The sequence below is a fragment of the Cetorhinus maximus genome, chromosome 17, assembly GCF_964194155.1.
Source record: "Cetorhinus maximus chromosome 17, sCetMax3.hap1.1, whole genome shotgun sequence".
Classification (NCBI taxonomy): Eukaryota; Metazoa; Chordata; class Chondrichthyes; order Lamniformes; family Cetorhinidae; genus Cetorhinus; species Cetorhinus maximus.
Window position 1 is genome coordinate 23766201 of NC_135895.1, and position 24185 is coordinate 23790385.

A 24185-nucleotide genomic window follows, 5' to 3' on the forward strand; every position below is an offset into this window, starting at 1 on the left:
AAGTGAAACCTGACACTAGTGAGTCACAGCTAGAGGTAGTGAGGCTTTAGTTGCAAATGAAAAAGCTTGAATTAGAAGCAAAGGACGGAGAAATGGCTTTTCAAAGGGAATTAGAAATTGGGAAGATAGAGAAGGAGGAAAGAGAAAAAAAAAGACAATTCCAAATGAAAATGTTGGCAGTTAAAAAAGAGATGTCAATAGGTGAGGAAGGATTTATCTCTAGAGTAGAACCCAGTGGGGAGATATTTAAATTTGTACAAGCTCTTCCAAAGTTTAAGGAAAAAGATATTGAAGCATTCTTTATTTCATTTGAGTAGCTAGCTAAAAAGATGAAATGGCCACAGGAAGACTAAACGTTATTTTTACAGTCTAAGTTGTTAGGTAGGGAATTTGAGGTATATGCTTCGCTATCAGAAGAAATGTCGGTGAATTATGATGTGGTGAAAAAGACTATTTTGAGTGCATATGAGTTGGTTCCTGAAGCATACAGGCAGACATTTAGGAACATGAGAAAACAGCCTTGGCAAACTTATATTGAGTTTGAAAGAGTAAAACAAAGTAATTTTGACCGGTGGATACGGGCGTTAAAAATAGAAACAACCTATGCAGCTCCTAGGGGAGTAATTCTTTTGGAAGAATTTAAAGATTCAATCCCTTCAGCAGTGAGAACTCATGTGGAGGAACAGAGGGTCGATACTGTAAGACAAGCAGCAGCGATAGCTGACGATTATGAGTTCATTCATAGAGCTAAACCTTTTTTTGTCACTCTTGAAAATTGGAAAAGGACAAAAAGTGGGAAGGTGAAAGGAAGGCAGCTAGTCAGGGAAGAGAAGGAGTAGCTGGAAGTTCCCAGGGAGGTTTTCTTAGGATAAAAAGGAAGGTGCTGAAGATAGAAGTGCTATTCGAAAATTGAGGTGTTTTCATTGTAATAATGTGGGGCACACAAAGTCAGTGTGTTGGAGATTGCAGGAAAAATCTGTTGGAATTATTGGGGTACAGGAATGCTCTGAAAGTAAAAGTACTGTGGGTTCTGAGGTTCAGGCACAGGAGAAACCAATGGTTTGTGTACAGGTGAAACAGGGAGAATCAGTGAAAGGTAAAGAAGTGGGAATGTGTTCACAGTTTACTCAAGAGAATTCTGAGGAGCAGGTTGCAGAAATGTTTAAAGATTTTGTATATGAAGGGAAAGTCTTTCCATGTGTACAGGGTGCAGAAGGTAAAGATGTTAACATTTTAAGAGACACAAGGGCTAGTCCATCATTAATGTTGAGGGATAGTGACATTTGTTGTTCAAAGGGAGTATTGAAGGAGAAGGTAATAATAAGTGGGGTTCATGGAGATGCTAAATCTATTCCGTTGTGGAAGGTAAATTTAAAGAGCAAATGGAAGACAGGTGAAGTTATAATTGGCGTGATGGAAAAATGCCCATTGCAGGGGCTCAATTTATTCTGGGTAATGATATAGCTGAATTGCAAATTTGGGTGATGCCTATGGTAGTTGAGCAACCTGTAGAAGTGTTTTCAACAGAGGTCTTACAGAAGGAACATCCTGGATTGTTTCCTGATTGTGTTGTAACGAGATCAAAGGCTCATAGGGAAGAACAAGGCAAATGAGGTAAGGAAGCAGTTCAAAGGCAAGAAGATGGTGTCGAAATCTAAATAGCTGGCACTGTGTTTGATAACATTGTTCCGGAGGAAAGAATACAGGACAGTTCAGCCGAAATGTTTAACTCAAAGAGTTAGTGGAATTACAGAAAAATGATTTGCAGTTAAAACAGTTATATCAGAAAGCTTATACAGAAACAGAAGCAACATGTATTCCAGTATGTTATTATCTTCAGGGAGGTATTTTGATGAGAAAGTGGAGACCGGATCATGTCTCAGCAAATGAAAGCTGGAGGGAGGTGCATCAGATTGTTATCCCAGTAGGGTACAGAAATGAGATTCTGCGGATTGCTCATGAAATCCCAATGGGGGCATTTAGGAATTGGGAAATCACAGGGAAAGATACAGAGGTATTTTTTTTGCCCAGGATTGCATTGGGATGTAGTCAAATTCTGTAGGACCTGATATACATGTCAAATAACAGGAAAACCACAAGCAGTGATTAAGCAGGCACCTTTAATCCCAATGCCAGCATTTGAAGAACCTTTTACCAGGGTCATAATTGATTGTGCAGGACCCCTTCCTAAGACTAAAAGTGGAAATCAGCATTTATTAACAATAATGGATGCATCTACCAGGTTTCCTGAAGCAATGCCTTTAAGAAATATTACAACTAAGAAGATTGTTGAAGAGTTAATTAAATTTTTTTACAAGATATGGTTTACCTAAGGAAATACAATCAGATCAGGGGGTCAAATTTTATGTCACAGCAGTTTAAGGAAGTAATGAACAGTTTGGGGATAAAACAGTTTAAGTCAACAGCTTATCATCCAGAGTCACAAGGATCTTTGGAAAGGTGGCATAAAACTTTAAAAACTATGGGAAAAATTTCCCCTCATTTGGGGGGAAGTGCGGGAGTGGGCGCAGGAAGGTGCACCTCCGATCAGCGCCCCCAGTTGGGGGCGCACCGCCATCTTACGTGGGCGGAACAATTAAGGCCTGCCCAGCATGACGCTATGCACTATGCACTCCCTGTGTGGGCTGTGGGGGGGAGAGGGGGGGTGCGTGGGGGGAGGGATTCCCTCAGCCGAGAGTGCACTCTTTCAGGCATGCACGCAAAAGAGCACACTGATCTCCTTGAGGCTAAGTACTGCCTCAGGGAGATCGGCTCCAAATTAAAAATTTTTATACAAATGATAGAAAGATTTCCCCGACATGTCCCCTCATGTGACACTGTCCCGTGAGTTGGGACATGTCCATAACTTTTATTGAAGCCTTTATTAAAAATTTAAAAACCCTCATGAAACCTTTTCCCACCCGTGGATGAGGTTTCATGCTTTTTCTGAAGCCCGCCAGGGCTCCCAGCCTGCCCGCCAATGTTAAGGTTGGAAACCAGATGGAACACAAAGACTGTGTGTGGACTATTGAAAAGTGAATGTGGTGACAAAAGCAGATTCATATCCCATACCACGGTTGGAGGATTGCATTGAGAAAATGGGACAATCAAATTTATCACAAAGATTGACTTGCTAAAAGGATATTGGAGGGACTGTTGCTGGAGAGAGCAAAGGAGAGATCAGCTTTTGTAATACCAAATGGACTATATCAGTTTAAAGTCATGCCATTGGTATGAAGAATACACCTCAGACATTTCAAAGGCTGACAAAGTAATTGCAGGTCTGAGGAATTGTGCTGTTTATATTGATGATCTAATCCTTTTCAGTCAGATGTGGGAGAAGCATTTACAGTATCTGGAAGAATTACTCACTTGACTACAAGAAGCTAATTTGGTGATGAACTTGGCTAAAAGTGAATTTGCAAAAGCGCAAGTTATGTATCTGGGTCATACCATTGGACATGGTAAGGTGGATCCAAGAGATGCGAAAGTCAAGGCTATCATGGATTCCCCAGTGCCTACAACAAAATGAGAAGTTTTGAGAGTTCTGGGCATGAGTGGGTTTTACTGGAAATTTGTACCAAATTTTAGCCAAGTGGTTACTCCACTGACTGAACTACTAAAAATGATCAAGAAAGAACAAGAACTGGAGTGTCAGAAGTCATTCGATTGTTTGAAAACTGTATTAATTACGACACCAGTTTTGGCAGTACCCAATTATACTAAGAAATTCAAGTTGGCTGTTGACACAAGTGATATAGGCATTGAGGCTGTACTGTTACAAGAAGATGACATTGGAATTAAAAAACCGATAGGGCATTTTTCATGGAAGCTGAATGTACAACAGAGAAGATATTCGATGATCAAAAAAGAGACTTTGAGTTTGGTGTTAGCATTGCAGCATTTTGAAATTCATGTTGCAAACAATTCATCAGAAACAATTGTTTATACAGACCTTAACCCTTTGAGGTTTTTGGACAAATTTCAAGACAAAAATGCAAGGCTTTTGTGGGAGTCTATTGTTACAACCATTTAATCAATGGATTATTCATATTTCTGGAAGAGAAAATCTGTTCGCAGATTCGTTATCAAGAGTTTGAAGCTTAAAGGGGAGTGGGATATTTTTTGAAAAACCTAGACACTGACCTGAAATGATTTCTGTTGGTACCAAGGACATCTGTATATATATATTGTTATGTTAATGCATGCAACTGGTAATGTAATAGTGTAATAAGTATTAGGAGATAGTGTGAGATGGGTTATTAAAATGAAGCCGTATTTTAGAATTGTGACGGTTCACTTTTCATTAGGGAGGGGGATCTCATGAAGCTATTAATGTATATAATGTTATCGGAAAATGTTTTTCTTTTAAAATAGAGGTTTAGTCAGTGGGTGTGTCTTAATTGGATTAAAGCCAGCTAGTCTGGGTGCTTTGATGTGTACTAGTTTTGAGGTGTAAGAGAGGTAGAGTGCATTTGCATTTTTTGAATGGACCATTCAAGAAGTGGGGTGAAACCTAGCACCTAGCTAACAGAGACCAAGCAATATGTTTATATTACTAATGAAATTGGTACTATGAAAGGGGTTTTATTGTTAGAAGAGGTGGAGTTCAAAGAGGCTGGTGATACAATGCGGATTTACATTCAATGAGATGTGCTGGATACAACTAATAGCAGTTTTCATGTGTGCAGGGCAGAGGCAATGTAAGATCAAGCAGCTTAAACCTGCAACTGTCCCCAAAGGAACCAAAGTGAAAAGAACCTCATTTTGAATTTGTAAGGTGAAAATGCTTTGCCTGGTATCTGGTTAAGTCTATGGATTGCTGTTGCCTTAATGGAGATTAGTTTAGGAATTTGTTGAAAGTTATGATAGTAGTAATTTAATGTGTTTAATGTGTTTAATGTGTTGTAATTTAATAAAATGCTTCATTTAGTTTAATATAAAACCTCTCGAGAACTGGTGGTATGATTCCTGAATTTAGAGTTGCACCTCAAACATACCACTTAAAAATACAGGCTATGACAGCTGTTTAAAGTTTCCCTCTGGGATTTTTAAAGAACTCAGCTTTACCAACTAGCGTCTCCTAACAGACAGAAGTCTAGCCATGATCAAATTGAATGGCAGAGCAGACTGGAAAGGGCCGAATGGTCTACTCCTGCTCTGATTTCTTATGCTTTTATGTTCTTATATCAGGCAAATGGAGCTAACTATTTGCCATTTCCACTGAAGTTAATTACAGAGGCGTTGCTTAAAAGACGTTTGGGGGAATTTTCCTAGGGACATGGAGGCATATTTGGAGGTGGGGGTGGGGAGACCTAGAGAATCAGGGAGAAAAAAGATTAGTCATTTCCCCAATGTGTTCCAACCTCTTCAAGCTCTTCCCAGAGGAAGTTTCGGTGCAGTGATAGCAACCCGCCCAGCTGTGGCGGGAAACCAATGAAGACATATCAGCAACCTATTTGCATCGATCCTCTGGTAAAAATGAGATTTGCCCAGCATGGCACAGGCCCTCTGCTGTGTCTGTGTTGGCCAGGTAACAGGAGGTGCATGCAGAACAGGAGGCTGGAGCAGCACGACAAATAAATTAAACCACATGCACAGCAGCAACGTTTCTCCTTGCACACATGATGAAGGCTGCCAGCGGGCCTTGCTGACTCACCCACACATCTGTACAAGCTGCTCACCACCCCTAATTGGACAGGCATCCCAGAGGCGGCATCTTAATTAGGTGCCTCCTCTAAAACTACCCTGGGAGGCACACTGCTGCTGTGAATACAAATGGGACCAGAAAATTGTCCTGCTGAAGAGTTTTGAAGTCCGGACAATTCAGCCCATTAAACACTCTGGCTGTTTCAGACAACGGGGGAGCAGACTTGTTACATTTAGAGATTCTACAATAGTTGAACAATACCTTGTCATGAAAGCTATTTCTAGTTGAGAGTATCGAAGTTTCTCCACTGGCCAAAACTGTCCATTTATTTTTGAGAGGACAATTTTACTTAAAAAGCTGTTTCCAAGTCTGGATTTAGTGTGTGTTTAACGATTTATTCCCCCTTATTGGATTCAAGTCATTATTGCTCATTGGAAACTTTAATCGACGCAAACATAAACATTACTGGGCTCTTCAAAATTTTGCTAACAGAATTGGCAATTTTACCATCAGCTTCTTATAAAGTGGAAACTTATAAAGTGCAGCAACACTACCTGCCCATTATCAATGGCAGGGACTGTACTAGACTTTTGCCACGCTCATTATTTCAGATTCGGGTTGCCACTGGGCAATCGCAGAAGTTCATACCCAATTAACATCAGGACATGGAGGGCTGGAAGACACCATCCGGCCAGTTCCAAACTTTGAAAAGTACTTTACCCATCATATTCCTCAAGGATCTTCTCTGCCAAATGGCCATTCATTCTGCTCTTGAATTCACTGACACTATCGACCTCTATTGTTTCCCATATCCACCATTCACCTTGTAAACTGTCCGTTATCTTTCCCCGTTTTGAGTTCGAGTCAATGGGTTGGATTTTATGGGAGGTGGGGGTGTGGATTTCTGGCCCCCACCAGTAGGAAGGAAAGTCGGCTGGCAGCCAACGCACCTGAAAATTGCTCGCTCCGTAGCTATAACACCCCTTGCCAGCAGGCCAAGCTAAGTGAGAATGGAACTTCCACCCCTCTGGAAGAAGATGTCCCGCCCTCAAGAGATCCCAGCCATTCAGATTGGCCAGAAGCTCTAGGAGCCATGGCAACATTCAGAGCTAAAGAATGGGCATTGCTGGGACTGCAAGGAGGACCAGGAAGAAGAGTGATGACTGCCAGAGACAGGTTAAGTCCTGGGCTTTTAGGGGAGGGAGGATTACGAGAGCCAGGGAGGGAAGAGAAGGGAATGGGGGGCTTGGTTTTGGAGGGCAGGAGGTGAGGAATGAAGGGAGGTGTGACATCTTGTGGGGGTGCCCTGGAGTGCCCCTCCTTCCTGGCCTTTTTCAGCCTGGCCTCAAAATGCATACAATACATTCCCGCCTGCCTGCTCAAGCCAACCATATTATGGCTTTGGCAATGTAATATCCCTGGCTTAGTAATAAGTCCAAATGACCTTTAATTATTTATTTAAATATGGTGGGTGGGCTGCCGATTTTGGCCCCTGCCCACCTAGGACATTGGATCACAGCTCTGGCATCACTGACAGCTGGCCCTCAGACTCTAACGCCCTTGAGCTCCAAGGGGGGACGGCCAACCCTTAACACTTCACCACACTGACCCACGTCAACACGGTACTCACCCTTTCTGAGCGCAGCAGGTCATTGAGCCTTTCCTGGCACTATGCTTATGCACGCCACACAACACCGTGGCTGCTGACCTCGGCTGCCACCTCCTCCCAAGCTCTTTTTGTCAGCTGCGATGGGCTCCTCCTTCCATCTCCAGGGATGAGGGTGTCCCTCCTGGTAGCCACTTCGTCCAATAGAGCCGTGAGGCACTCGTTCGAAAACCAGGGAGCCATGTGCCTACCCAATCTGCCATCCCGCCTGGCGTCTCCAGCCGTTGTTGAGGCCATAGCTTCACTCCCCAGAATTCAGAAGATATGTTCTTCCCTGGCAGCCTTCAAGGAGCTGCGTGCGCTGTTTTTAAATCACCTGCCGGATTGTCATTGGACCCGACGCCTGACAGGCCCCCACCCCCACCCGGCCCTTCCCGACCATTGGGAAGACACGTTTAACGCTGGGCATGCCTTAATTGGCCAGCCAGCGTGAAATCGTGGTCGTGGGCTGATCACAGGCGGAGACCCGTTTCCCAGCCAGTCCCGGGCCCGCTGATCGCGCGCGCCCACCAAGGGTGAAATTCAGGTCCAGCTCTTTCTGGTTGTTGTAAGGGTCAATTGTGAAAGAACTTGAGGAACCTCAATATTGTTGCTGTGAGATTCAATTTCACTTCACACTCAAAGTTCAACACAAATTGGCACTATATTGAATATCTGTGAGAAAAGCTATAAAAATTAATTGGCATGAAAAATGGTAGAAGAAAATCACACTTGTCTAGTAAAAGGTGCTATTTTGAGATTGTGGCTGAGGCATCCAGATGCCTTTCAGTTTTACTCTGTATCTGTGCATAGAGCATTCCTGCGGTTGATGGATTTTGACTGAGTAACTTTTCCTCATTGCTGACATTTCTCACGTTGGTGAACATTTAGAAATCAAGTATATCTTTGCAGAAATAACTAGGAAGTTTCTGAACTTATATGGTGCCTTGTCAAGCCTTAGGAAGTATTTTAGATACAATGACTTATGTTTGAACGGCAATCACTGTTGCTAAGCAGGCAAACCCAGCAATTGTCCTATAATACCTCAGCAGCAATGAGAGGAATGAGTTAATCTATGCCAGGCTGAGGTGAATAAGGTGAATGATAGAAGCTATGAGGCCTGAAGGCCAGAAAAGGATCAAGATGAAAGGGCGAACACAAAAAAAAATTCAGAAACTAGAATTAACTCGAAGGATTGTCTGCAGATGAACAGAGAAAATAAGGCAGCAAAGCAATTTTGAAATGTTAATATGCATAATCTGCATAGATAATCAATGTAATTTACTGTGATTCTTCACACCGCCTAACATGTTTCCACTCTTCCATATCATGCCTATTCTTTCAATTCTCAACAAAATATGTCTATGCGTCTCCCACCGATTCCATTGTACTCTCCCCTTTCTTTCTCTGTGTCTCTTGTGCTTCAGTGCCTTGCAACAGATGGAACAAGAATCTATAATTTATTTAAATATACAGTGGATGACTTGTCAATGAATTAATCTAGTTGGGTCATTGGGGAGTCTCGTACATTCACGGCAGTTGTTTCTCCTCATGCTCTATTGTTAACTCATGAGATCTGACTGATCTGAAATCTATGGTACTCAAGTAATGGCTGGGCTACAAAAGATAAGGCTCCAAATTTTCCAAATTGGCAGGCATCTCCTGAGAGGTGGAGCTTCTACCCAGCATGGAAGTGCTGACTTGGGCCCTGAGTGATTTTCTATTCTAGGGCAACTATCATAATGATTAGTCTACTAAATATTAGCACAGTTGATTCTTCAGCCATTTTTGGCCTTGCCCACACCCTCACCACCTCCCCATGAATATCAGAGCTAATCACACTCTAAGGTGGATTGTTCCCCCTTACAAACTTTGGACAGTTCAATTAGTTGTGGGAGGAAGGTATCTGCCAGCCAACCAATGGTCATGGAGGGAGGCCCTGTCTATTTTGAGGACCAAATAATTTTAGCCTTTACCCAGCGGGCTGCGGACGGAAATCAGTGCCCGACAATATTGGGTACAGACTCACTTCCTAGTCAGAGCAAGGAGAAGCCTGCGGAGGTGGGGTCTGATCTCATGGTGGGCACAGTGACAGTAACCTTAACAGGTGTAATGGAACCTGATGGAGCATCCCTCATTATGGTGAAACCTATCTGTGGGCTCTTCTTCAGCTGGACTGCCAGTTACAGGACAGAGGCACTGCACAATCTCAACATAAATCTGTCCTAAAGTGACAAACCAGGTTCTATGTTGAGAATCCATATTATCCATATAAGAATGCATACCAAAAGACCCTGACTCAGGTAGATGCTCGAGCTGCCCAGCAGTTGGCCCAGAGGAAGATTGCAGTGTTCACAACAATGGCATGTCATCGTCCACTAATTCTGAGGCATTATTGCTCCATTCCTACTGTTGCCTAAGCTATGTTGAAGCTAAATGAAAAGCTGAGAGGCTTTTTACTGAGGGAAAATAAATTCAGTGTTTGTCTTTGTAGCTGTAAATAACAGGAACGGCAGCTGCTGTTTGCTTCTTTCTTGGCTGATTTTCTCTGGGATGAAGTTTAAGCAGTTTAATTCAGCCGTTGATAAGAATGAAAATGTAAACATTATCGGAAGTTAAAAATAAAAATTGTTCCGAGTGTGTTTTGGAAACATTTGGAAGGCCTGTCAGAAATCCTGTCTCATAATGCATAGCACTTAGTTTACAGTCAGAAATTCCTACTGGGGCATGTTGGAAAATTGTGCATACTGCACAAGCTCAGAGCAAACAAATTAATGGTTCATGTGGTGCTAGAATGGATACGCCCAAGGTCAAATATCAGGTGGGCCTCAGGTGTCGTTTGCATGAGATTGATGATTGGCAAAAGGCTGCTGGACATCGCCAGAAAGCACACTAGTGAAATTGAGCATTCTTCAGTAGGAGCTGCCAGAGACAGAGAGGGAGGCAAAACAATCAGAAATGAGGAGTAATCAGGAGAGGGAGGGGGACAATCACCAGGAGAGGGAAAAGGCAGTGATTGGGAGATGGAGGGAGGTGATGGTCAGGAGAGAAAAGGAGGCAATGATCAGAAGCGAAAAGGTGCCAGTGATCAGGAAGTGGTAGGGTCAGTTATTGGGAGAGGGAGTGGGGCAGTGATCAGGATAGGGAGGGGGCACAGCAGTTGGGAACTAGGAGGTGTAAAACTGAGGAATCACAGCTGTATTATACATGTAATTCTACTGCAATTATTTTACAAAGGCCCTTCCATTGTGAAATCATAGAATGCTACAGCATGGAAGGTGGTCACTAGATTATCTGGTCCATGCCAGCTTTTTGGTAGAAAATTGGCTATCAGACTATTGGGAGCATGGGTACAGGAGTTAGCCATTTAGCCCCTGAGCCTGTTCTGCCATTCAATGTGAGCATGGATGATGTATGACCTAACTCCATATACCTGCCCTTGACCCACCTTTGGTTAACAAAAAATCTGCCAATCTCAGAGTTAAAGTTTACAATTGATCTAGCATCAATTATCCTTGGCAGGAGAGATTTCCAAACTCCTACCACCCATTGTGTATAGAAACAGTTTCCAATTTCACTCTTGAAAGGCCTGACTCGAATTTTCAGACTATGCTCCCAAGCCCAAGACTTGATCCCAAGCTAGTGAAAATAGTTTCTATCTAATCTTTTTTGTTCCTCTTAATGCCTTGAAAACTTTGATCAAATCTCCTTTGCGATCTCCTCAGGGAGTGGAACCCTAATTTGTGTAATCTCTCTTTGCAATTTCTCTGCATTCTCTCTAAGGCCCTGATGTCCTATCTAAAGTGTGGTACCCAGAAGTGAACAGAATACTCCAGTTGAAACCTAACCAGTGTTTTATAAAGGATTAGCAACACTTCACATCACTTGGAAGCAAAACCTGCCTCAGAGAGCTACAGCTAATCTGACTGGCTGGCAGCTTTGTAGTTCCAGCAGTATCAATGGCAGCAGTGGATAGAACTGGGACATGCAGTCCCCAGATTCTAAGTCCCAAAGTCCAGACAGGTAAGTGCAGTGGGATCCCAAGGTGGGGAGGAGAGGAGAAGCCTCGGTGCACTGGGAAGTGTAGGCTGGGGGTCCTGATGGAGAGGCCCGGGGGATTGGGTGGAACACCCGCAGGGGGAAGACCTGGGTGAGGGGGGAGCCCTGATGTGAAATTGGGGCCCTTGAAGGTGGCACCCTCCCCTTCTAGCAGAGGCCTGAGCGATGTGACCTGCCAGGCTTCACCCTGTCCCTGAACTCCTCCCACCAGCCTCAAAATTGAGGCCAGGTTATAAGCAGCCCTTCAGTGGCCTAAAATTAGCCACTTAAGGGCCTCCACTAGGCCGAGGGCAGCCCTCACCCTCCCCACGCGAAATCTCAGGACAGGCCGGGGGCAGGCGGGAAGGCCACTCAAGGAATTTTATGGACTCCTCTCCACAAACCCACTGGGAGGGGGTATAAAATTCTGCTCCAGATGTCGCAAAATGCTTTACAGCCAATGAATTACTTTTAAAGTGTCGTCACTATTGTAATGGAGGAATATGACATCTCCTCATTCTTCTTTTCAAAATGTATTTCTTCATGCTTCTATGCATTAAATTTCATCCATCATGAATATGCTGATTTTACTGGCCCTGAAGGCTGTTACTATACTCTTCATTGTTCATCTCCTTTCCAAGATTCATACGTTCTGCAAATTTTGAAATTGTACTCTGTGCACCGATCAGTAGAGAAACCCGCTGTACCCTCCAGTCTTAAAAAACAGCCATTCACCATTATCTCCTGCCTTCTGTCCCTTCGCCAATTTTATATCCATGCTGTCACTGTCTCTTTAATTCCTGTGGGCTTCAGTTTTGCTAACAAGTGTATTATTATGTGGTACTTTGTACAACATACATAACACCAACCACAGCACTAGGGGGAGGCAGTATATAGTGGCATTGTCACTGGACTAGCTTTCCAGGGATGCAGGGTAATGCTCTGGGGTCCTGGATTTGAATCCCACAATGGCAGATGGTGAAACTTGAATTCAATAAAACCTGTAATTAAAAGTCTGACGATAACCACAAAACCATTGCCAATTATCATAAAAACCCATCTGGTTCACTCATTCCCTTTAGGGAAGGAAATCTGCTGCCTTTACCTGGTTTGGCCTACATGTGAATCCAGACCAAAAGCAATGTGGTTGACTCTTAAAAAATGCCCTCTAGACAAGAGCAGTAAATGTTGGCCTAGCCAGTGGCTTCCATGGTTGAATAGAAAAAAACCCTTCATGAACCTTATCTGTTACATCGTCAAAGAACTTAACCCAGTCTAAAACCTGATTTGCCTTTTACAAATCTATGCTGACTTTAATTCATTAGCTCATATTTTTCCAAATGCTGATTTATTTTGTCTCCAGAAGTTGAACAGCACCTCAGCTTCCGACTAGGTACTTTACAGCCTTCCCGGCTGAATATTGAGTTCAACAACTTTAGGTCATGAACTCTCTCCTTCATCCCCACCCCCTTTCCGATCCCCCTTTTTCCAATAATTGATAAATATTTTTTCTTTTCTCACCTATTTCCATTATTTTTAAATGTATTTCCATCCATTGTTTTATCTCTACCTTTTAACCTATTTCGATCCCACAGCCACCCCACCCCCACTAGGGCTATCTGTCCCTTGCTCGTCCTGTTTTGTCTATGACATCTTTTGGCAATCTCCACCTACCACTGGCCCTCTATCCAGCTCTACCTGTCCCACCGCATCCCCCCCTCCCCTGCTTAAACCAGCTTATATTTCACCTCGTTTCTATTTTTCCTTAGTTCCGATGAAGAGTCATACGGACTCGAAACGTTAACTGCACCCCTCTCCGCAGATGCTGTCAGACCTGCTGAGCTTTTCCAGGTATTTTTGTTTTTGTTCTAGATTTCCAGCATCCGCAGTATTTTGCTTTTATCCCCACCATCAATGTTAGGTTGACTGGCCATAGTTGTTGCATTTATCTCTCTTCACTTTTTTATCCATCGGTGTAACATTTGCAATCCTCTCTAGTGACACCACTCCAATGTCAAAGAGCATTTGAAGACCATGGCCAGAGCCTACACAATTTCCACCCTTACTTCCTTCAGTAACCTATGATATATATGTCAGATGGAGTGACTTTTCTACTTTGGCTCTACCAACCTTTTAAGTACCTCCTCTTTATCCACTTTTGTCTTATCCAATTTCTCTATTCCCTTCTGCTTTGCTGCCACATTGACAGCATCCTCTTCTCTAGTGAGGACAAATGCAAAGTATTCATTTTTGCTCCACTCATGCCCTCTGCTTCCTCAAAAAGATCCACATTTTGGTCCCTAATTAACGTCTTTGACTACCTTTTGATTATTTCTATGTTTATAACAGACTTTTGGGTCCCTTTTTATGCTAACTGCTAATGTTTACTCATATTCTCTCTTCTGCCTTCTTATTCCTTTTTTTAGATCTCTTCTGCACTTTCTATAATTAGTTTAGTTTTCTATCCTATTACGAACCGTATAATCCTCATGAGCTTCCTTTTTCTGTCTCAGTTTAACCTCTTTGTCATCAATCATCCAAGGAGTTCTAGCTTTGGATGCCCTTTCACCCCTTCATGGGAATATGTCCATTCTGTATCCAAACTATCTCCTGTCTGACTATATGAACATAAGAAATTGGAGTAAAAACCTGCTCCGTGATTGGGATGCTTTCCTACATAAAAATGCTATATAAATACAAGTTTTTGTTGGTGTTGATAATCTCAGGAACCACTTGTGATCACATAAGCCTTTCCCTAGTTGTGATACCATGACTTAGTCAGATGAATAGAGCTGCAAAGTATTTTCTGCTATATTTAATAACAACAGGAAGTGCTTCACTATGGTTAATGGAAACTTCCATTTTACAAGTTGGTCTTCAATTTTGAAATATGATTATAAAGGCATATTAATGCTAATGAACAATTACTGTGCTATTGGTAAAAAGCAATCATCGTCTGTAACCTAAGCATTTTTGCTTAATGTTCACTTGTCTTTGAATGAAACACTTTGTCAGGCATAGGTAAATAGAGAATAAAACTGCAGGTTTGTAGGATACAGTGATCCTGAAGGTTTGGCTTTATATGCATGGTTCTTAGAAGTAGCATTGCTGAAATAGCTAATACAAGTATTTTAAATAAAAAAAGAGCATCTTTGCAAATATAGTGGAAAATTGAGAACTTTGGTCATTTTCGATCAAATGTTTACTAGGCTTTACATGAACCAGTCATAAGGTTAATGTGTCTGAGAAATTCTTACATGACCTTCTGTTACTGTTAAGGAACAGATCTACTTATTTAAAGACCTAACTAGAAAGGTACCACAACCTCTAGCAAACAATGGAAATTCTATAGTTGTAGATGGATAAACCTAGTCCTTGTTCACTGACTTGGCATGATATTGTTGATTCCAATTATTTTTGGAAAAATATATCATTTTGTTCCTTGCATGGTGTTCCATGTAAAAGCTTCAGTTTTATTATCTACATACAATTAAGGAACTACACAAAAATCTGTTCCTCCTGCTATTCATTGAAAGGAAGACAGAGAACACTTGACAAACAAGATTCCTGGCTGGCTAGTAATGAGCAACTGGAGCTAAAGTAAGACAATTTATTTTGTTTTGCCATTTTACTAAAAAATAGGTTTTGTCTTGGATTTTGTTTCCATAATCAAAAACAAATATTGTTCATGTAGAAAATCCCATAGGTATTTTGTTATTTTACAGCCCAAGAAAAATGACAACGCATGTCAAATATTACAGGGTGTTTCTTTGCCAAACAGTACAAACGACATGCTTTTGGCAACATGTTGAATATTTTCAAATTATAACAAGTATCTCAAAAGTATTTAATGTGCAGATGTGCCATTTAAACTCTGAACAATTAAACTTTTAGATACATAAAGTACTGAGATACCCTGTCATTTTAAGATCATAATTGGAGAATCTATGGTTTCTTTTCAACAGGTGACATTTGTATATATAGTTTCATATATGAGGTGGGTGATACAATCAATTTTGGAGCACTCATTTTTGAGAATCTTCACCTTTTTAAGGCATTGTAGAAAACAAGGCTCTTATGTAATGCCAGGGAACAGGCTACAGTACAAACTAAATAAGCAAAATTGGAACACATTTTAAATTACAGCAATAATTTTTATCTTTCTTAAGCTCTTATTCAAATCATATAAATGTATTCTACTGGGAGAGCTTGTAAAGATAGCATTCACAGGGTTAGGCTTTATGTGCTTGGAAAAGGTGTTCAACAGTTGGAAAAAATATAGTGCTTTAGAGCTGATTTTCAAATGGACACATTGAAAGCTCTAACAAATTGCATACATATGAAATACACATAAACCCCTCCAGTAACAGCAGGTTTCCCATATTTTGACAAAGATGATTTTAATTTATGGCTGGTAATATTGTAACTTGGCATTCTTTTGGCTATTATGATTAGAATCTTCCAAAATAAATTCCTTATGGTGTTTTACGAATTTGGCCCTTTCATGCTCAGGTTGTAGGCATTGCTAGCAAAGTTGGTATTTCTTGTTCATCCCTTGTTACCCTTGAGAATGAAATAAAGGACCTTCTTCTTGAACAGCTGCTGCCCATGTGATGAAGGTGGTCCCTGCAATGCTGGATGAGGTGCCATTCAAAGGGACTGTTTGGCTGGATAGTGTCAAGCTTCCTGAGAATTGTTGCAGCAGCACATATCCAAGCAAGTGGACAGTATAGAATTGTGTGTACTATAGTAGGTTAACAATTTGGTATAAGTAAAGAGAGTCATGGGTGAAATATAGGGAGATAGTATCTGAACAAAAGCCAAACAGCTTGTATGGTGGACAGGGAGATTGAGGTTAACCTTCTAGTCTGAGACTTCTCTATAATCAGATGGTCTAGCAGAATCAAATACAGCTGTCGTAGATGCAATTAACAGTATTCCCTGATCTAGACCTTAGGGATCTTAGATGAAATCTGTACCACATGACTTTAAGTCAAAATAGTCGAGTGGGGAGTGAGTTAGCATAGAATAGGTTAGTCTAAGTGTAGGGAAATGGCACTGGGAAGAACAAGAAAAATAAGTTAAAGTAATCTTAAGTAAATGACAAGCGATAGGACCATGTGTTTAATGGTTTTACACAGAGACGAGTCAAGCAATATATTGCAGAGCTGAACAATTCTGATTTCCCTGTGAGGAGCTGTTGGAAGGGTTAGCAGGCTGATTATTAACCTGTTGAACCACACCATGAGTGCTCCGTCTGTGGCAACCAAGCCCTGGTGGGGGCTTGAACCCAGAGTTTGTGGGTCAGATGCAGGGCACTACCTACTAAGTCACAAGACCTCCTAGCACTTGTATGCTGCTAGTGTTACCTCATGTCATGATTTTTTTTTGAAAAAGCATGTTCAGGTAGAAGTGCAAATGCAGTCTGCAAGGTATCTTTGGAGGGCACTTCTGATCAAGGACTTACCTAGGTTGGTCCTGGTCCTCAATGGGTACTCCACGTAGACATATCAAATACTTACATGCTTGCTTGTAATCATATACTAGTTCAAAAAATCTTGAAGGTTAACTTGTCTTCAGAGTCTGAGCCTTTCTCAAGATTGGACTCGAGAAGTCCTACAATACTGTGGAGGTACACAAGCATTACTGCTTCTCCTAACTCCACAGCAACATTTCAACCATTTTCCTTCCCTAAACTAACCATTTGATGGTAGCACCCACTGAAGAATCCTGAGTTGAGCAGCCCTGGCGCCTGCTCAGTTCACCACAAGCCATTTTCCAAGAGGAGTCAGAGGTATTGGTTGTGCGGTTAAGCAACCATGGCCATCAAATTGAGGTTCAAAGCTAAAAGAAATGACTTACACAAATGCAAGGAAAAATGAAACGCTGACTGGCAGAACTATACAAAGCATCATAGGGATGCAAAGAATTAGTAAGAAGTGCAAAAGTGGAATCTGAAAAATCGTTGCAAAAAGCATCAAAGCTAATAGAAAAAGTTTATAGAAATAGACTGAGCAAAAGAGAGCAATAAAAAAGAATATGGGACCATTTATGATTGATGCAAGTGAGACATTAATTCACCCTAAAGGAATAGCTAACTTGTTAAATTAATGCATCGAGGAGAATAAAACACCAGCAGTGAACCTAAAAATAATGGGGAGAAATTTTAATGTAAAGTAAAAATGATAAGTGGGAACATACAGGCACTTAAGATAGTCAAATTTTCAGGATGTGATGCTTTTCACCTCAGGGTGTTAAATGAAGTAGGTGAGGAAATTTCAGATACATTAGTCATAATTTTCCAAGGCTTTCAAGATTCAGGAATTGTGCCCTGGAACGAAAAATTGCAAATGTCATTCCATTTTTCCTTTGGAAAGGGAGGAAGAGACCAGGAAACTACAGATCTACCATTTTAACATCAATTGCGATCAAGTTACAGCAATTTACAATCAAAGGTACAGTGGCTAAGAACATGAGCAAATATTAACTGATCAAAGGGAGGCAAAATGGATTTGTAAAGAAATTTTTTGAGAAAGTCACTAGTGTGATAGATAAGGGAGTATCTATGCATATTGTCTATATGGACACCTGGAAGACATTTGAGAAGGTTCACACAAGTGATTATTATCAAAAATGGAAGTACGTGGAATTGGAAGTAATTTCATGACATGGGTCAGTAATTGATTCAAAGCTAGGAGAAGGATGATTAAAGGGTTAATTTTCTGATTGATGGAAAGTAATAAGTAATGTTCTTTGGGGATCTATACTGGTACATCAGCTTTTCCCCATATATTTTAATGAATTGGATGGAGGAGTACAGAGCTGTATATTCAAGTTTGCAAATTACAATAAGCTAGGAGGCATAGTTGGTTGTTTGGATGGGAACCTGTAATTTTAAAGGATTTAGATAAACAAAGTGAGCTAGAAAACCATGACGGGTGGAGTTCACTATGGGGAAGTGTGTGCTCAGTCACCTTGGAAACTGAGAAAGATGATTCAGGGTATCATCTTAATTATGAGAAACTGGGATCTGTGGAGGAGAAAAGGGATGGATGTTGGTGTGCATGTGCATGAATGACTAAAAGTTAGTGCACAGGTACAATTAATAATAAAAAGGTATGTTGGCCTTTATCTCCAGGAGGCTGGAGTACAAAAGTAAGGAAGTTACTGTTCAGATGTTCAGCGCCTTCATTAGATCCTGTCTGGAGTATTCTGCTTTGTGATAGAGGTCGAACCTTCAAAAAGAAATATTGGCCTCGGAATGGGTACAGTACATTTCATCAGAACAGAAAGAGGGATTAAAGGGTTAAATTATAAGGAGACAATGCATAAATTTGAAGTTTGAAAGTTGATCCAATTGAGGTACTTGAAATGATAAGGAGAATTGATAGGGTAGATGCAGAGAAACTGTATCCTCTGGTGAGAGAATCCAGCACAAAGGAGCATACCCTGAGAATTAGAGCGTGATCATTTAAGACTGAAATCAGTAAGCCCATTGGCACACAAAAGGTAGTGAAAATCTGCAACTCTCTCCCAAAAAGGTATTGAGGCTTGGCCGACTGATGTTTTCAATAAGGAGACTGACAGACTTTTGTTAGTTAAGTGTATCAAGGGATATGGATTAAAGGTGGATAAATGAAGCTGAGGTACAGATCTATGATCTCATAGAATGACAGAATATACCTGAGAGATTGAATGGCCTACTCTTGCCCCTCCATTTTCTAGATTAGGCTCTTTATTAGCATAAACAAACAGCCTATTGTCATTTTTAAATTGCTGCTTGGCGCACCTAAAGAAAAGCCAAATAAATTTAGCAATGGCCCAAAACACTCGCAGAGAACTGTTCCACTGCTAAATTTGCCATTACTTTGCCTATTTTTTTACTTGATAACAGATGCAGCATTCAGCAATTTCTACCCCAGAAAAATATCACAGGAACAAAATATCACATTTAATTTGAAAAGGACAATTTCTGTATTCCTTTTTATTCTCTGAGATTCCCTTATTGTGAAACCCATTGCTTTTCTTGCAATCGCTGTAAATTGGTTTCACTGGTTTGGTCTCAGCCAAAAGCATTCAACAAATATGTGTAAATTTAAGAATTTGGGGCCTTGTCCGCTATGAAAAGGTCATGTGCTCTGCTTCAACTAAATTTCAAAAGGTATGATTTCCCCTTTTCATAAGCTTATCAGAATAAAGACGGCCTCCAAATCCTATTACTTTGATAGGGGATACTTGTTCCAAATCCACAATGTAACTGTTATTTTAGAAATATGGTAACTTAGTTATAACTTGTGGCTTCACATTGCTCCGGCACATCTCTGTATAACTCTATAATATTAATCTCCATAAGTGATACAGCACAGCCCCTAAAAACAAAGGTTGCAAAAAAAAAGATTGTGTTGTGATTTCTACACAATATAGCCTCTTCCACTTCAAATATTAACGTGCACGATCTCTCGTCTCTTGTGTGAAGGCAACGATATATTGTCGTGTTTTTTTTAAACCAACTCACCCAGTGTGCAAAAATAGCAATAAAAACTAAACAAGTGATGTAGCTATTCCAGATCGATTGCTTATTTGATCTGTTCTTTCTTCCTTTATCATTCCGCCTGTGGCACTTAATTCAAAGTGACAACTGGAACCGAATTTACTAGCGCTTGGGTCAATAACTGTTGTATTCAGGATCCATCTATAATAAGTACACGTATCTTGTTCTAACCCCCTGGTAGCTCTCTCCCCCCTCTCTTCCCCCTCTGCCAATCAAACATCTCCCACAAAACCGTCTCGCCAAGCGCTTAGCAGCTTGTCAACGGCACCAAGAAGGATTTTTTTGGGGCTAGGTCTTGGAATTCAGCGGGGACTGCCATTCAGCAGAAAAATGAGAGGAGCGAATACTTCAGAAGCTCAGCGCTCCAATCTCTGCCTGCAATAATTGGTCTGGCTTTCCTTCCACTTTTTAAAAGTGACATATCGAAACGCTACCACCCTGCCCTCCAACCTCCCCAACTGCAACGGACTAGAAACAGAAAAGCGCTCGATTCCCCCTTTTTTGTTTCCAACGGCATCGTTTTTTAATTCAGTAATCAGCAGCACCAGCCCGCCACTCGGTGTACAGGGATGCTCCAGTGAAATCCTGCTCTGGTGAATTTTAATGTTAAAGGCCAGACTGCTCTATTCATTCACAACTCCGCTCCACTGAAGGCATCAATGCCAGGGGACTGATGGGCCATCCTTGGGAGACATTCTCAGTCCTTAACCTCTGGGGCTGCTGCTTCCATTTAAAGCTGTAAACGGCGTTTGGACCTCGCGCAGAAAATGTTGGGATAGTTTGAAAGGGATTGGAGAGCTTTGGGGGCAAATCCCTAGCACATGTCGTAAACCCTTGCTTCATCTCGGACGCCTGTTAAACAAAGGGGGGATCCAATGCCTATCCTCCGCTGATACAAAATGCGGGTCGAACTGTCAATAATAATTGACACACACATACACACACACACAGATACACACACACACAGATACAGACACAGACACACACACACACACAGATACACACACACACAGGTACAGACACACACACACACACAGAGATACAGACACAGATACACACACACACACACACAGATACAGACACAGATACACACACGCACAGATACAGACAGATACTCACACACACACATAGATACACACACAGATACACACACACAGACACAGACACACACAGATACAGACACAGATACACACACACAGATACAGACACAGACACACACACACACAGATACAGACACAGATACACACACACAGATACAGACACAGACACACACACACAGATACAGACACAGATACACACACACAGATACAGACACATACACACACGCACAGATACAGACACAGATACTCACACACACACATAGATACACAGACAGATACACAGATACACACACAGATACACACACACACAGTCATGTACAAAACCCACTTGCACACAACAGAACGACGCAATATATAACACACACCACAGTAGAACTCGATGCTGGAGCTTAGGGCAAGAACTGTCTCCCCCTGCGCCTTAGCTTCTGCAATCCTATGACATGTTGCGAGAGGCCAACTTACCATAACAGGGGGGACTCCGGCCACTAGGGAATAGAGGAGAGCTGGTGGAATGGCACTGCTTTCATCGGGTCCAGGGTAGGGCTTAGTGTACGAGCCGTCATGGCAGAAAAATCCCTGGACGTGAACGTTGAAAGTGTCCGTGTATTCGAAGTAATAAGCCAACATGACAGTCCCTGCCATTATTACCAGCTGGAAATAAAGCATTGTCGTGGAGGAAAGAGGGTGGGTGATGGGAGGGGGGCTGCTGAATAATAACAACAACAAAAAAAAAATAAAAAAAAACAAAATTCCTTTTCTTGTTGTTGTGTGATTTCTGTATAATCCACACTTCAAAAGACACGGCAACTATCGCTCCATTCACTTGCAGGATTTGCTAGGCAGATCTCCGCACCCAGTGCCTCATTAAAGCGGCTAATCCATTCAAAAAAGGACTGAACTGCCCGCACATTGTACACATCCACCGCCGACACCAGTTCAGTGGTTGTCGCCGTGCAAGGCTTAAAATAAATTAGGGAAGCGAGTTCAGATCCAAGCCTTGACTGTGGGAAGGGTGAGAGACCCCTCCTCCTCTTCTCGCTCTCTGTCTCTCTCCCAAATACTCCGGGTATTCAGTGAACTGGACTGATGTTCCCTGGTGCCTTCAACATTTGGTTAAACACGCCACACACACACACACACACACACATAAAGCAGCCTCGAACCGATTCGCCAACATTCCCCCAAAAGTTCCATTGAGGCGGATGGGCAGATTGTTTATTTTTTTGCGCCCGAGCTGTTTGCGCCGATGAAATTGATCAGAGGCTTGGAAACCGACACTGGGGCATCTCTGCCCACCAGCCGGAGAGGTCCCACTCAAGGCTGGGGGGAGGTGTGGGGAGATGGGAGAGCACTCCCTCAGTTGCACAGGACCGTTATTTGCTTTTCATTGAAACAGTTCTGATCGTTTCTGCATGTTAATAGTAAAAAAAAAATCAACCCACCCTCCTCCACAACCCCGCAAAATGATAGTGTTCCGCTGACAGAGCTGCATTGATTGTATAAAATTGGAATATTTCCAATAAGAGACATTTTCTTCGCACTGGCAGTGTTTTTTTAATCCTTAACAAACTAAATACGTCACTTTGTTCGCAGACAATTGGCAAACTAGGTAGTCTGGCAAACTATTGATGAAACATTGCATCATCAAATATAATCACCACTGATGACCTCATAAACATCTACTGTAAAAAAGAAACAATGTTTGTCTCCTTGTAAAATGATCATTGTACGGTAATGCAAAAATAATAAACATTCAACTATTGGATTAAAGTCAAGCCTAATGCAGTTTGTGACACGGGAAATGCAAACTTTTCTGAATTCCTGCTTTCTTCAGTACCCCCCCCCGCCCCCCCGCTAAAACTGTTCACCCCTTTTTGGCGTAGAGTTCCAATCGCCTCAGGTTCCATTTTGTAACTTACCCAAGTGGCCATTAATAGTGAGTGACAAAGCGTGACATCCAAGGTAACAGCCTCTGCTCAGTGGTACCATTCTCTCTGCCACATCAGTAGCTCGTGGGGTCAAACTCCAATCCAGAGATTTCAGCCATAGTCTAGGTGGATAAATAGATTAGCCATAGGCATTTCCCTCCATTGGAGAGAGATAGTTTCTTATAATATATGGACACCACTTTGCAAGCCTGGGCCAAGGTGAGAAAAAACACCTCCATACCATAGCTGGTCTGGGGATCGAACCTGCATTGTTGGTGTTATTCTGCATCACACTCAAGCCATCTAAGTTCACCAATGCCCTTCTTCAGTGCTGTACTGATGAAATGTGGTGCTGTCCAAGGTGCTACCCTCGGGCGATACATTAAACTGAGTTCCCATCTGCTCTCTCAGGTGGTTCTTAATATCACACGGCACTACTTGAAGTAGAACGGGGGAATCCTGTTGAATATTTATCCCCTAGCTGACATCCCTCAAATAGATTATTTGGTAATTTTTCTCATTGCTGTTTGTGTCAAGTGATGTTGGCTTTGGAGTTTCCCTCCATTACACCAGTGACTATACTTCAAAGCTACTTTATTAGCTGTGAAGTGCTTTGGGGCATCCTGAAGTCATATCCAACATTCATACACAGGGACTTCAAGCAGGGCACGTGCTTGAGTGGGAAATTTGATCCAATCCTGAGACACCAAGGCTGTGATTAATTAACTCAGCACCAATAAGAGATTGAGCCTGTGACAATTCTGATCAGTATGGCTCAGCTACTACCGCATACACTCATTGGGAGAAACTCGTCTGGAATGCATGTTGGGTAGGAAGTGGGACTGGCATGTGTTGTGTCTGTCCAATGGCTTCAGATAAATGTTCATGGCTGAGCCTGATCTAAATATTTTAGGCAAACTGCCAACACAATGAGCTCACTGAGGGGGTTGGAGGTGAGGCAGGGAAGTGGGGATGCAGATAATCCTGTAGCCCCTCTGTGGCACCAAGATATGGCCTCTTTTCCCTCCTTTGTTAGGTGATATATGATATGTATATATGATATATTTATATGGGATGTGTCATTTACAAAACCCATCACCGAAGCCAAATATGTGATGAAAATTCAATTTCTTCTTTCCTGCCTTCTTGTGCAGATATGATAATCTGTCACCCCAAAACTGTTGGACATATAGTTTGTAAAATTAGCTGTGATGATCTAGGTAAGAGTACGAACGGTTTTAGAAGAACAGAAGGTGGGAGTAACTCTCATCTT

At 41.8% G+C, this 24185-nt stretch overlaps 1 protein-coding gene across 1 annotated transcript in view; it reads right to left on the minus strand.

Moving 5' to 3' along the window:
* The window catches only part of LOC144692735 (phospholipid phosphatase-related protein type 5-like), a 118811-nt gene extending 97161 nt beyond the window's left edge, over positions 1–21650 (minus strand). Inside the window, exon 1 of the mRNA XM_078561818.1 lies at positions 21447–21650. Coding sequence (XP_078417944.1) covers positions 21447–21650 — 204 coding nt within the window. The remainder of the gene's footprint in view (positions 1–21446) is intronic.
* Positions 21651–24185: the final 2535 nt, after the last annotated feature.